Source organism: Phalangium opilio, unplaced genomic scaffold (genome assembly GCF_054372755.1).
Source record: "Phalangium opilio isolate 3A_F unplaced genomic scaffold, DU_Popi_V2 ptg000003l_1, whole genome shotgun sequence".
Classification (NCBI taxonomy): domain Eukaryota; kingdom Metazoa; phylum Arthropoda; class Arachnida; order Opiliones; family Phalangiidae; genus Phalangium; species Phalangium opilio.
The window spans coordinates 2,281,050-2,296,613 of record NW_028324145.1 but is presented as its reverse complement, the minus strand read 5'-3'; the positions used below and the strand labels follow the sequence as shown (position 1 = coordinate 2,296,613).

The 15,564-nt window shown below is 36.7% G+C and overlaps 1 protein-coding gene across 1 annotated transcript; it reads left to right on the top strand.

The window, feature by feature from the left end:
- Positions 1–7,619: 7,619 nt before the first annotated feature.
- LOC149717090 (regucalcin-like) lies at positions 7,620–14,299 on the top strand. Its single transcript, XM_089835171.1, has 6 exons — positions 7,620–7,773; positions 9,199–9,427; positions 12,214–12,417; positions 13,121–13,336; positions 13,403–13,534; positions 13,917–14,299. Exons 2-6 carry the CDS (start codon positions 9,268–9,270, stop codon positions 14,120–14,122), a joined length of 918 nt encoding a protein of 305 aa, XP_089691297.1. The 5' UTR covers positions 7,620–7,773; positions 9,199–9,267; the 3' UTR covers positions 14,123–14,299.
- The last annotated feature ends 1,265 nt before the right edge of the window (positions 14,300–15,564 follow it).

Here is a 15,564-nt window from a genome sequence, read left to right as displayed (position 1 = left end):
TTAGATTTAAGACAAATCTCTAACATTTCGTTCATATTCATCGTCAGCCTGAGGATTTTTTCGCTTATCATATTCCAAATTGAACCTGAGGAACCGCCGTCATGGCACACGAGATCGGCCAGCGGTCCCGACAAACGCCACTTGAGCAGGTGACAGAAGCTGAACACCGTCAGCGGCGAGCCCAGTCAGAGGGTGGTGGGTGACAGCGAAGGATTAATGCAGCTGAAGGCTCGAGGGGCCTGGGGAATTCCCTTCAAGCACAGCAGTGTCATTCGGCCCATACAATGTATCCAGGACCTTCAGAGGGTTGCCAATTGCGGGAAAAGCCAATTAAGGCAACACCTGGGCGGGGGGCGAAGCGGCCGAGCAAAACCTTTAGGGAACGGGTCGGCATGGAACGGTCTGAACCAAGGGCGAACACAAGCAACTCCCGAACCGGCACCCTGAACTCGAGCCCCCTTAGCCACGGCAAACCCTTTTGCTCTGCTCCATCACAGCTAGTACCGCGACAATGCCCACGCATTGCTGAGCAAACTAATTCGGATCGTCTACATTCACAGATTCCGCACTTAAAGATACTGAGTATTAAAAGTTGGTAGACTATCACACCCGAATTGGAACGTTTTCATTCTTAAATCTGACTCCGATCTGAAACCAAAACCACACCAAGAAGAGAATCTCAAATCGAGACATTTGAGAAAAAAAAAGTTCAGAGATCATTTCTTTCATTTACATGCTGTAACTGGATGTGGTTATGATAAGGCGGGGTTTGAAGTAATGACAGATAATCAACATCTTACAAATACGTTGAGAGTTTTTAATGACAATATTAAGTCAACAATAGCTAGGAAACGATTTAATCCCGAACACTGGGGATGGGTTCGCGATCGCGGAAGTCGAAGACCCATTCACACCACTCTCCTTCCTGCATCAGATAAACTTACACCACTTACTGCTTGTACCTGCAGTCTGCAGAACATCTTGTGTAAAGAACTGTGAATGTAGACGATCGGGATTGGATTTCTCGGCAATGTGCGGTCATTTTCAAGGTATTAGTTAAAATAAAAAAATCTTCAGGATGACGATAAATATGAACGAAATGTTCAAAAAATGTCTTAAATCTAATCCTTAACGACTCTAGAATGTATAAACCCCATATTAAACGATATTACCTAATCAACATCTGTGCTTCAGAATTTGGGATAGTTATCTTTCAGAGACCATTTTCAAAGATGGGGTCGATAACTTAGACTTAGAAATAGTTATTTTTATGTTGTATAACACGTTCATACTCAATAAAGAAATATAAAAAAAAAATTATATATAGGTAATATATTTGCCATTTCCCGCAGTCATTTTCCAAGATGGCGCCCGAACTATCAGCAGCACGTCTTCAATGTTCAAGTATGATGTTTAGACGGTCTTCAACAATTTTTTTACCAATTTTCATAATTTTTGAAAAATATACTGTATCTAAATGACATTCCCGGCGGCCATTTTACAATATGGCTGCCAAACTATCTCATGAATGGCTTCAATATTTTACAATGAGGTTCACACAGCTCTGATTATAATATCAATAGATTTTCATAATTTTCCAACAACATGGTGAAATATAGTGCACCCAGCATTCACGGCGGCCATTTTCCAATATGGCGACCGAACCAGGGCCGTCGCCAGGGTCAAATTTTAGGTAGGGCCGCGGTAGGGCACATTTTCGGACGAATGCACCTTATTATCGATGCGTGTGCCAAGTCTTAAAGGCCGACTTCCATCGAAAAGGGTTCTTACGAACTGAAAACCGTGCATCGAGAGTAACAATGGAGCGACCGTGCCGATTTTCAAATCCCCGCTGGACAAAATTTTGAGGAGTTCTTACGAACTGAAAACCTTGATACGGGGGTTCTTACGAACTGAAGATAAACAATAGATATTTTCCTTCAGAGGGTCGCAAAAATCGGGAATAAAATATTTAAGAGACTTTCTATTGTTTATCTTCAGTTCGTAAGAACCCGCATAGCATGGTTTTCAGTTCGTAAGAACCCCTCCAAATTTTGCCCCAGTGGGGACTCGAAAATTGGCACGGTCGCTCTATTGTTAAGAATCGATGCACGGTCTTCAGTTCGTAAGAACCCTTTTCGGTGGAAGTCGGCCTTTAACGCAAGATTTTTAACTGAAAAGTCTGGTTCAAGATGATGCATATTAGAAAATAACTTAGAAGTTCCTACTGTGAAGAACATGACGCATCATTTTGCCTCAGATTGTTCAATTAAAATCGTGCTATAAGCCATGGTATACTCATCGGGAATAGAGGGATTAGTATTAAAAATCGGTTCTATACGCGCCGAGGATTGAGAGGTATACTTACACGCAATGCCTCTAGCGGACTGAATTGAAAACTCTTGGCGAGAAGTTCGCGAATGGTAGATTGGCAGTTTAAAAATGGGGAGCGCTACAATTATGAAATACGTCTCGTTTTTAGCATTACAAGGTTTACAAAATTATTTTAGGGATTCCACTGGTCGAAAAGTCTAAAATCTAATAAAAACTAAACACATTTTTAACGTAAAAGATATTTGTAAACCAAACAAAGTTAATACCGTAGCCTCTGGACAGTGTATCATGGAAACTTCTGCATGTTTATGATATTACCATCTATGTAATTGTTCAAATTAAATATGTTTATATTGTAAGTTAATTAAATTAACTTGCAAGTGCTTCCAGACAGACACATTTTTGAGGTTAACTGTACCTATATACATCTCGTAGGCGTTGTGTACATTTAATTTGGGTGTTGGGCTTAGATAACATAAAGTCTAGAAACTTACTTTTTCTCTTTAAGCGCGTTAATTCATTCATTTCATTTAATGCAATGAATTCTACAACTTTGAAAATGGGTTAAATTTCACCCCTTCTGGGGAATTTCAGTAATAATTCTTACACAAGAACCCTATGGCTTCATTTAAAGACGCGGTCATTTTCCCACCAATTTGTTCTTCTGAAATCCGCAAGATGGCGATCGTGGCGGCTCGCTCGGCGCGTATACAAGAAATTTAAAAACTTTGTACTATTTATTAAAAATTTAGCTAGGGAAGAGGCAATGTCAACGAGGTCTTAAAACAAATTAAAAGAAGGGTTTAACAACTATAAATTAAAATTACGCTAGTCATAATATTAACATGTAAAAGAAGAAAATAAATGACCAAAAATAAGTATGAAACCTGTTCATTGATTGTTTGATCTGGTTAAACATATATCTCTAATACGCGGTTTAAAAATTAAGCACTAGTGCGACTAACCGATTAACACTAAAAGACTAGTCACTCTATACATAACCTCCTGGATCACCTGACACCGGGACGCTGGCTGCCCGGGCTTTGGAAGCCAGTTCAAAGATATATTTCTTTGAGCGTGTATCTCAGACTATCACTTGAAAATTCAAAGCCGTCAGCTTTTACCAGGACCGTCAATATGACGATGCAAGTTATCGCGCAGAGTTCTTTTCCTAAAAAATGTCTATGTTACTGTGATAAGTACAAACAAAGATTCAATGAATTTTGAAAAAAAACTAATAGTTTTAAAATTCTGAACCTTTGCACGATAATTTAAAGCCCTGAATATACTTCTCACTAATATTTCAGAAGACTAACCAGTGAAACCGTAAAAGAAACATATTTCCTCCGACTCATGGCTAAATCCTTTAATCATAGCTAATTTCCGTTTTAATTTTATTTTTTTTTGTAAAAAGACTATGAAATGTGAACTTTTGAAACTTGGCAAAAAATATAATAACCTTACGCTGCATGTATGTTAAGAGATTTGACCATAAGCTGAAATGTGTATCAATAACAATAAAGACTCAACTAACATTTAAACAGGTGCGGTTAGCTTTGTAAACGACAATAAATATGCCGAATGACGAAATGTTCATTTCCAAGTTTAATTTAAATACAATATTAATATTTTATGTTCTTCAATTTAGTATGTATATTAAAAATGATTTATTTAACATTGGCAGGAGTGGTTGGGTCAGGTTACGTTTGCGAATGAAAAATAAATATGTCAACTCGCATTCGAGTAGATCTATTACAAAAAAGATCTTGCAAAAAAGGGCCCTGATACTTAGTATGATTTGTTTTTACCTTTACCAAAATATATGAATAGATAATTGCCACGTTTTCCAAATTATATAACCAGCTTTCACTTTTCCAAAATATTTGCCCTAATAATTAGTTGCCACGAACGCGACAACCACACCAGTTCCGGAGTATAGGAAATAACTTATTTGTAAGCCTGCCTGATTTCACGAAGCTATAGACCTCCCGAGAGTTCAGAATGATCCAGTGTTGCCAATGTGTGGGAAATTTTGGTAAGGTTTTAGGCTCTGTGGGAAAAACGTATTTTTTTTCCGAAATCTGTTAAATGTGGGAATTTCACTGTTTAAGTGTTAAAAGTGCAGACTATGCAGTTAAAATTAGTGCATTTTCGAAAATTTTGCTCGGTTAAATAATTGCAAGTGATATTACGAAATAAATTCGGTGATTGTAAATGGAAAAAGAGTACAATATTTTGAGAATTTTAAAGCTTTATAGCGTTTTGGTGCATTTGTATATAATGTCAAAGCCATGCGGAGTTATATTCCATATAAAACCTAGTAGGAAAACATAGTCCAGATAAATGTGACTGTAACCTTTTTTCCGTATGTTAGCTGGGGGCGGCGCTAAAAAGGGCCTGTAGGAAATGTGGGAAATTTTTCAAATGGAAGTGGGAAAATCCACTTTCAAACATTAGCAACACTGGTATCATCTGCTCTACCGTCTACGAAGAGTGTGCCAATTTGCAAAAGCTTGGCGAAAACGTTTTTTTATGCCATGACAATAATTTTTTAATTTCGTTTTATTTATATGGGATTTATTGGCTTAGCAGAATGTCATGAACGTAGTCTGGTGGGGTTAGGGGTAGGAGCGTTGGGCCAATGAAACTACTGGTAGGGCCATAAGCAGTTTCCAAAAATTTCGGAAATATTTCAGGTAGGGCCAAACATATTGTAGGTAGGGCCGGGCCCACCCGGCCCTCCCCCTGACGACGGCCCTGGACCGAACTATAAAACTCAGAGCTGTAAAATTTTACTATGATGTTCAGGTGGATACAATCATAATTTGTACCAATTTTCATAATTTTTGAAGAATGTGGGATACATTGAAGCTGGCATTCCTGGCGGCCATTTTCCAAGATGGCGGCGAAAGCTCGCGCTCTACAGCAGGGGACTTTTGGTATATTTTTTGTTGGGTTAAAAACAACACATACCAATTTTCATCTTTATGTTCAAATGTTCTAGGTCAAGCCCTTTTTTAGCCTATCTGTCCTGGCCTATAAGTAGTTCTCATAAAAATGACCTTGGCCACACTCGAACCAAGTGTTGTGTCCATCCGTACCCAAAGATGGAGTCAATCCAATACCTGCTGTTATTCCAATCACTACGGAAAATAGCTAGGAGAATTCCATAGCTCGGTGGCTTGCAAGAAAGTGTAGATAAGTCCGTCAGTCACGTTACAATATTCACGAATTACCTTGTTATATAGACGTTATACATGATTTGAAATGACACCATCTGTTAAGTCCTTAGCTTCACAGAAGAAACGTTTCAATATTTTCGACTTTGAAGCAGATGACGCCTCACTTTGACCCTGATTTGTCAGTGTGGAATCGTGCGTTGGGCCTTGGCACACGCATCGGGAATAAGGAGGATTAAATATACAGTGTTCTTTTACATAATTTAATTTAGATGTGAAAAAAATGAGAAGCTGTGAGAATAGTGGTGAGTCAGTGTGTTTTGAAAGAGTTGTATTTAACATGTCTCCCAATAAATCCTGAATCCAGAGTTCTGACTTAACCCAATTGTTTAGTGAGGTGAATCCTGCTTTGACGCGAGGGAGTTCAACTGCAGACCGGATGTTGATTATATTATACCAAAATTCTAAGGGAGCGGTAGATAAGACTTCATACCGCCTTTAATGTATAAGGGTTGTTTTTTGACTGAATGTAACTGTTGTAATATTAATGTGTACTACAACTAAGACTAATCAGTTGTGTACAGGCATACTGAGCTGTAATGGTTCTGATCTTTATTCGTATAGTTATTAATTGTTTAGTCGCCCGCGTTATGGCAATCACGCATGACCTTAAAACCCGTACATTTCGTTAAATGGGAATTTTGGTTGAAACGCAAACATTGAGTATAATAGGACGGATGCGTTAGACCTTTTGGAAAGCATTTCGTAAGGCTTCCCTAACTAGAGAACCCTGTGCCTCTTCCTCAAGGCTGGCTTTCCTTATACCTAGAATAAGGATTTGTTCAATGCTCCCTAGAGTATTAAACTGAAAACGCAGAAAACCATTCATCCTTCCACTTGTAGGTAAGTCTCATTATAGCCTAATATTACCACATGGTATACCGTATACACATGTGAAATTAGCGACTCTAGTCTCTAGTACCGAAAAAGGAAGGACCTGATGGTTTCTCCATATCGAGTACTGTTGATTCTTTGGCACATAGACCGTCCCATTAATTATATAAAGAGAAACCAACACACAGTTTATATCCCTCATGACATGAGGCAACGCCATCTCAGTTTATATCCCTCATGACATGATTCAACGCCATCTCAGTTTATATCCCTCATGACATGAGGCAACGCCATCTCAGTTTATATCCCTCATGACATGATTCAACGCCATCTCAGTTTATATCGCTCATGACATGAGGCAACGCCATCTCAGTTTATATCACTCATGACATGAGGCAACGCCATCTCAGTTTATATCGCTCATGACATGAGGCAACGCCAGATGTAGTCCGACTACACGCTGGAGGCTAGAATTGCGTCTAGCGGAATGTCTTGGCTCTAGGGAAATAACCTAAGATGTGTTTGCTTCTCTGCAGGAATTAATGGAATGGTCTAAAGTCGCTTGGGACTTTTCGTCTACAACTGTTTTTTAGAATGTTCCCATTTTGTAACGGGAGCGAAACATTTGGAATTTTCCAATAATGGATTTGATGGCACTTAATGACTTTCGAAAAAATAAATATCAAACCACTTTAATCTATTTAAAACTTCAAATGAAGATATGATACCGTATTTATTTTCTTCTCGAACTTGCTTAAATTTCAAAATTTGGAGGAATTTCTCATGAGTTTTATGCCCTGAATGTATTTTGATCTATTACATACATCTATAGCTATGTTTCAAAATACCATTCATTTAATCGCGCGGTTACAGTAAATGCAGGAAATGGCAGAATCTGATAATGCCCTACATTTTAGGGAATTAACATTCTAATCACGCTCGTAGATCGATCGAATCCTAACAACTAACGCCAGACTTTAGCCGCTCTTTATTCATGCAGCAATTGCACAAATTCAATCTACAATTAACGTTCTAGATTCCTCGGACGGACTGTCAAAAGCGTGTCTGACCTTATCGGTAAAAATCCTCGGGATTTGTTTCCACTTGGCATTGAAAGAATCGAATCAGACGATACACTCAGGTAATGCGCTGTAAACCTAACCGGGTTAAATATACCTCGGTCGCAATTTGTTTCAAACAACTTTGGTAATGAGCGCTCCATATAGAGTGTAAAAAAAAGACAGTAGAGGTTGCTCTTGTACGGGTTGACTCTATCGATAGAAAATCAACGAAATTATACTAAAGGAATTGAAACTCTGTCGCGTTTCTAGGGTGATCAATATTCGGAGTACTATAGAAAACTCTGGTATGTATGCGAAAGTAATTAATTTTCAAAAAAGTACTGAATTGTTTGAATTAACTGAACCATGGGTAGGCAAGGTCCTATATTTGTAATACCATAAGACTATAAGATGCGTTCCATAAGTATGACACTACATACTTTCTAATGCTAGAGACTTACAGTTCGAGAACGACGCGAGTATTGACTACACTCGGTTTTGCAGTCCATCTTCCTATTTAGTCTGTACTAAGCCTTAACAGCGCCTCACGTATTACCATAAGTTAAGAAAATGGCTACAAAATGATTCCGATTAGCTTTAATATGTAAGTTCATAAGATATGTTCCATAAGTTTGTCACTGGTTACTGAGAGCTTATCATGAAGTGAGGCTCTTTCAAAAGCTTAAGCATGGTTTTCACTTGGCGTACATCAGACGTTTTCGCCCGACGTCAAGCGGCAAATGAAAAAAACCAAAATTACGTTGAGTGTGGTGATATTAGCTTTCTATTTTTTCGGCGCGAGTCAATCAGCAATAAGCTTGAGTCGTGACGTCATTTTCGACCATGCCTGGTTGGAAGAGATCGTATGCGGTCCGCCATGTTTTTATTTAGTTTGTTCCTGTCTCTAGCATTACAAAGTATGTGTAGTGTAAAACTTATGGAACGTACCTTATAAACTTATGTTAATAGTAATGAAATCGTTTGAAACGAATGGGCGTTATTCCGTAAGGAAGGCTTTTTTTTGTGTTCTCATTTCTGCCCGCCATTTTGAAGATGATCTTGGATTGGTATAATCTTTCTTATTGCGTACCTACTACAAAGGAGAAACATCCCCGCAAAGTTTAAGTAATCTAGGTAAAGCGGTTTGGTCTGGGCGTTGATTATCAGTCAGATATAGATAGTTTGGCAATGCTACGATCGGTAATTTTAGGTCTATTTTATAAAAAATTATTTTGAAGGTTTACTTTAACAACAGTGTTTGCATGTTCTTCATAGGAAATCACCTATTCCTTTGTTTAATTTCTATGCATTTACGAGATCGAGTGAAGCCTATTATAGAAACACTAGTTATTACGAATCTTGCATCGTTCGGAGAGCGCGGCGGGCTTTTACTCGAGTCACAATTTCACCCCCTTGTCTTCTTTTTTGTTGAGCTGTTCAGGCAATCATTATACCGTGATTTATATTTTCCCTTAGCTAAGATCTTTTGTAAAACCACTTAATTTGGAGCGTGCGTTTTAGGGAATCAACCACCCAACAACAGCTCTGTTAGTTTTTAAGTTAGCCAGAAATCGGTCCCTTATCGGCAAGCCCTCAGTTTAAGACGGGGAAAGTATGTTCCTTAAACGGGGGAAACGAAATATCAAGGCCTTCGATCGTTTAACGCGTCTTTAAATATCTTCAAACACCACCACCCGAATATTATCAAGTTCAAGACATTTATGTTTTAGTTGGGTAGAAGACAATACGCGCCAGTGTACGACTATTCTTTGGAAGTTGGGAAAGGTTTTCCGTTCATTATGCCAATGAGGATAGAAACGATTTCGAATCGAAGAAACCAATTAGGAGAAGGACCGCACTGGAATGCTAAAACGAATGAATTGTGGCACGTTGATATCGTGGCTGGAGATGTTTGTAAACTTAACCCAGAAACTAGAATTACGGAAACCAAGCATTTAAGTGAGTCATTTTGATTATCTTTATCTATCAAAATAGCTGAGCTAGTACCGTTTCCTGTCTAAACATAGTGTCTCTGATAAGTCTGCCATAATTACTGAGCGTGTTTTTTTTAGTCAAAACGGGGTCTACAACATTTAGTGACGGAGATGTGAACTCCCTAACACTTCCCCCTTAAGCAAGGAAATATTTACGCATGTGTAGTAATTAGCTCGAGCTTTACTTTAACAGCATACATGCACTTCTACATTTCTGCTAAATAAAGGTACAATAACGTTCATAGATTGAAGGCTGAAATGTCTTGCTAAACATGTGTGATTATTTTCTCGATTAAGGGGCCAATATTTGGAAGTCCCGAGGAGTCCATATCTCCGTAACTAAATGTTGTATAGATCCCTGTTCTTTGACCCTCAAAACACAACCATTAATTTATGGCAGAGTTATCAGAAACACCCTGTATAGCACGAAACGTAAAATAAAATTTCAGTAATAAACGCAATTACTATAGGTAGGTAGACTGTGTATTTAACTCAATCGAAAGGGTGTAAAAGAATTTAGTTTAAGTCGTTGTGATATGTAAAATATCTTTCGAAAATATTTAAGATAAATGTAATAAATCCAAAATAAAATTAAGTAATTAAGAATTAAATACAGAATAATCCTACTTTTTAAACGAGATGTAATTATTTGTTGTCTGGATTTTGGTCCAGAAATCGATCATAGTTATTTCTTCTCATACGCACTTTACAACTTGATTATTTTTAATATGTAATAATTATATTAATAAACAAGCATTTTAGTAAAGTTAGAGCTTAGGTGAAGAAATAAATATGATCGGTTTCTGGATCAAAATCCAGACTTAACAAATAATTACATCTCGTATCGTAATGTAGTATGTTCTCTCCTGAAAGAAGTAGGAATATCCTGTATTTTAATCTTGATTACTTAACTTAAGGAATTAATATTTGTCTTATGGGTTTATTGATATGTTGTGAAACACCTGTATCTTAAAGTTGTTCTAAAAACATTTTATATATCTCAACAATTTTAGTCTTTACGAATTATTCCCAATGATATTTAGGAGCTAGTGTCCCGGCGCGGTTCACAAATTTAGGGCTGTGCGAATACTCGAATTTTTTTAATCTTTGGAGATTATTACCCTAACCAATAGAAATCTCTTCCGTTAAAAACTAAGAATTCATTTTCAATGTCAAACTAATTAACTTGCTCGCCACTGCATCTAATCCCGATTAAACAACAACATACCTAAATATATATGCAAATATTCTCGATCTATTGTACAATATCAGAAGTAAATGACAATATTTCATTTATTTATATTCTTCTCATTAACGGTGGTCGCCATAAGTCGTTTTTGACTTTCTGTACCTTAACCGATTCAAGTAAATAAATATTCGATTCGACGAATCAAATTTGCCACTTTTAGAAAACCGAGTATTCGAATTAAAAACCGATTATTCGAAAAGAAATTCGTATAACCGATTTGAATCGAGGATTTGAATACGAATACAGTTCCCTAAACCGAGTAATCGTTTCCAAGAGGTTAAATTCGAATAGAAAACGAGAATTACATTGAAAACGGTAGGGACTATGTTCACATGACAAATACCAAGCTGTTTTTTTTTCATAAATTTCAACGCGATTGCGCAGTTCACGGCGTTTTGTTTTTTCTCACGTTATACTCAGTCTTAGCGTGGGAACCAGAGAGAAAGAAAAAATTCCATTCTATGCGGAAACTAGGGTTGGTACTGGTAATTGTGAACACTTTTTAGAAATCTTTGAATAACCTCCGTGGCGCTAACGTTAGACACCTGAAACTTTCAGGATATGGAATATGATTCTTTAGACACAAATCGCTACATTTTCAGCTTTTTAACTCTTAAATTTTGCACAATATCCTATTTCCCAAACCCCTAAGAGGACCTCAAATGTGAACAATCGCTGGTAAATGTAAACACCCTGACCCTAAAAACTGCATTTATACACAATCCTTGGCGACACTTTTCAAACCCACAAAGGACCAGAAATTAGAAATTATTATATGTATTGCAATTTGAATTTAAGTTTAATCGATATAAGAAATTTGGTTTTAATTACGTAGTTCAAACATTTGTTACGATTCAAAAACGGGTATAAATGCGGCGTTTCGAGATAAAGGGAGCTCAGATTTTCACATATGAAATCGCATAGAATCTATTCTTGTAAAAACTTGTAAAATACAAAATTAGCTTTTAGCATTTTAATTATTCAGGGTGGAACACTTATTTCGAGTAAAATGTCGCTTTACTACTCCTAAAATGAGGTCCCTCATTCTGATTTGTGGTTTTAAAAGCAGTGTCATATTTCAGACATTTATCATACATTCAGAAAAGGTGTTCATGTGTGTGTTGTTACACCTTGTGTGAGTTTTAAACCTCAATTTGAACTCTAGTCATAATCGTCCTTGATTTTAGCTGTTTGATCCGAAATGCCGCATTTATACCCGTTTTTGTTGTAAAATTTCGAATCATAATACATGTTTGAACTACGCAATTAAAACCAAATTTCTCATATCGATTAAACTCAAACTCAAATTACAATACATATAATAATTTATAATTTCTGGCCCTTTGTGGGTTTGAAAAAGTGTCGCCAAGGACTGTGTATAAATGCAGTTTTTTAAGGACTGCGAAGTAAAACTCGTTTTTATATAGCATATTTGCAGTCATTAATATTTTAGAACGGCTTTTTATTCTTGAGTATCTATTAAACTACATTTCATATTTTAGATGGTATGACCTCTGTGGTAGTACCTGTGACCTCGCGCAACGGTAACACAAATGAAGAACGTCTTTTGGTGTCCCTCGATAAAAAGATCGGCTTTCTGGAGTGGGACACTGGAAAATTCAGCGTAGTAAGCAACGTCGAGGACAACATCAAGAATAACCGTTTCAACGATGGCAAATGCGACAGCTCGGGAAGGCTGTGGATCGGTAATAATTAACCAGATGTTCAGTTTTGTTTTTCTCCAACTCGGTGTAGTATAGATAATTTGAAATAGTCTTATCCGACTGTAATTATCTAGGTCTAGACAGAAATGTTTATTAAAGGAAAAGTGTGGGTGGGGAAATCGAATGATTTTGGTTGAACAAACATTTGGAAGATAAGCTTCATTTTGTAACCGATTACATCAGTCACTTAAGTCTTGTGAATTAACGATTAAGGTTCAATATTCCCCGATCGGAGTTTTTAAAGATAAGGATAACAATCATGGAAAATTTCTAAGATACTTCGGTAAACTTCAAGTACTTAACGAATGTTGGTTGCTATCCAAGAGGACCTTGAAAATGTTTGACTCAATTTGAAATTCCTCACATCTAATCAAACTGTTTATGATATGATTTTAGGGGTATCGTTACTCGTAGCTTTAAATGAGGGTTCATTGGTAATGACCTTAACAGGAAATTTTGATCAGATTTATTTATTTATTTATATTAAAGTTGAATAAAATTCTTCTTATCATGCGTTAAGATGTTGATATTTTCGAAGTAGAAATAATCTATTAAACTTTGTAATGGTTTATTCGCGAATACTTCCTTAAATGGGGGTGTACTTAAATCTCTCCTCGGTGCGGCAGAGGGTTTGATATCCTGCAGATAAACCTGATCTAATGACGTCCTTGATTATTTTCATCAGGAACGATGGCTGTGGTCAGCGACCCCAAAACTTTCATCAAAGATCAGGGCGCTCTCTATCGAATGGGCCCCAATTTAATACCGTGGAAGCAACTGGACTCGATCAGTATCTCCAACGGGTTGGCCTGGACATCGGACAACAGAACCATGTTCTTCATCGACTCGCTAGCAAAGAGGGTGGACGCTTTCGATTACGAGGAAAGAGATGGATCAATAAGTAATATATAATAAGATAAGTGTGACAGAAATTTTGATTTTTTATACTTATTTCATCCTATTTTAGGTAATCAACGGGTATTGGTTGATTTCCAAGATGAAGAGGGTTTCCCTGATGGCATGACCATAGACGTCAACAATCACCTTTGGGTTGCTTTTTACAACGGCTCCAAAATTGTACAAGTTGACTCGGAAACTGGTATGGTTTCCTTTTGTTTCAAAGCTCAAAATGCCATCTATCCAAAGAGCTTTAAATATGAAAGGCGGCAGCATTTCATCGTTCGAGTAGCAACTTAAAGCAAATGTCGGCTCCTGTGGCACCCCTAACATTCTGGCTGGTCTTTCATACACAAATTTTACCTAGCCAAAGGCAGGAGCAAATCAGAACTCATCTGGGGCATTTCTTTAAAGTAAACCACAGCCGAGATTTGCTTTAAACCTAAACTCTGGTTTTAAAACACTTTCTGTGAAACCCCTTGAGCTTGTGCACAGATAGTTCCAACTTTGTTAAATAGAAATTTTTTGGAAACTCTAGAAATAAACGAATCGTTACGATTATTTCAGAGTTCTCTTTCTCGTAGGTCGTCTGTTATCTACTATCATGTTACCAGCTGATCAGATAACGTCTTGTTGCTTTGGAGGACCAAATCTAACCGATTTGTACGTCACATCGGCGTCGGAATTCTATACGGACGAAGAGTTAAAATCTTATCCGAAGGCTGGTGCTATATTCAGGATTAGCGAGTTGGGCACCAAGGGTTTCCCACCAAATAACTTCATTCATTGAACTTGTCTCATCCACATCAATTTGTTTAATGACAATTTTAAGGGGAAACGTCAAACGTCGCTAAAGAAAAAAAAATTACTAACTCGCTGGTAACGACATAATGCGGGCTTACTTGACCTTAATCTTTTGATTCTTATGAATGTAGAATTGACAGTTCAATAAAATTTATGTACGTAATTAGACTGGTTTCATTAGCGTTGAGAACTTCAGTTCTATTTCTTACTCTAAGCTATTCCTATCGGTTTCCAATGGATTGGTTTCATTTACTTAGTGGTTTCAATAAAATAACTTCAATTTGATTTTCTAGTAATTTTAACCCATTATCCAAGTAATTTTAACCCATTATCCAAGTAATTTTAACCCATTATCCAAGTAATTCTAACCCATTATCCAAGTAATTCTAACCCACTATCCAAGTAATTCTAACCCATTATCCAAGTAATTTTAACCCATTATCCAAGTAATTCTAACCCATTATCCAAGTAATTCTAACCCATTATCCAAGTAATTCTAAGCCAATTTCAAGTAATTTTAACCCATTTTCCAAGTAATTGTATTCGAATTACCAAGTGATTCTATTTGATTTTGAAAGTTATTCTCAACAATGGTATCTCTATGACTCTATCAAGTTATCACTTTGAAAAGTGGTTAACACCATTTGGATGATCAATAGAAATCACTTGGATAATCGATAGAAATAACTTGGATAATCGATAGAAATTACTTCGATATTTAATAGAAATTATTTGGGTAATCGAAATATTTTGCTTGGAAAATCGAATAGAATCGATTGGAAAATGGAATAGAATCGATTGGAAAATCGAATAGAATCGATTGGAAAATGGAATAGAATATCTTGGATAATCGAATATAATCGCTAGGAAAATCGAATATAATCGCTAGGAAAATCGAATAGAATCACTTGGATAATCGAATAGAATCACATACATAATCGAATAGAGTCACATACATAATCGAATAGAATCACATACATAATCGAATAGAATCACACAGATAATCGAATAGAATCACACAGATAATCGAATAGAATCACTTGGATAATCGAATAGAATCACATGGATAATCGAATAGAATCACATGGATAATCGAATAGAATCACTTGGATAATCGAATAGAATCACTTGGATAATCGAATAGAATCACTTGGATAATCGAATAGAATCACTTGGATAATCGAACAGAATCACATAGATAATCGAACAGAATCACATAGATAATCGAACAGAATCACATAGATAATCGAATAGAATCACTTGGATAATCGAATAGAATCACTTGGATAATCGAATAGAATCACTTGGATAATCGAACAGAATCACATAGATAATCGAACAGAATCACATAGATAATCGAACAGAATCACATAGATAATCGAACAGAATCACTTGGATAATCGAATAGAATCACTTGGATAATCGAAT

Coding starts and splice junctions, on each gene's coding strand:
- LOC149717090 (XM_089835171.1), top strand. CDS start 9,268: ATGCCAATGAGGATAGAAACGATTTCGAATCGAAGAAACCAATTAGGA. Junction 12,418..13,120: donor CTCGGGAAGGCTGTGGATCG/GTAATAATTAAC, acceptor TATTTTCATCAG/GAACGATGGCTGTGGTCAGC. Junction 13,337..13,402: donor GGAAAGAGATGGATCAATAA/GTAATATATAAT, acceptor ATCCTATTTTAG/GTAATCAACGGGTATTGGTT.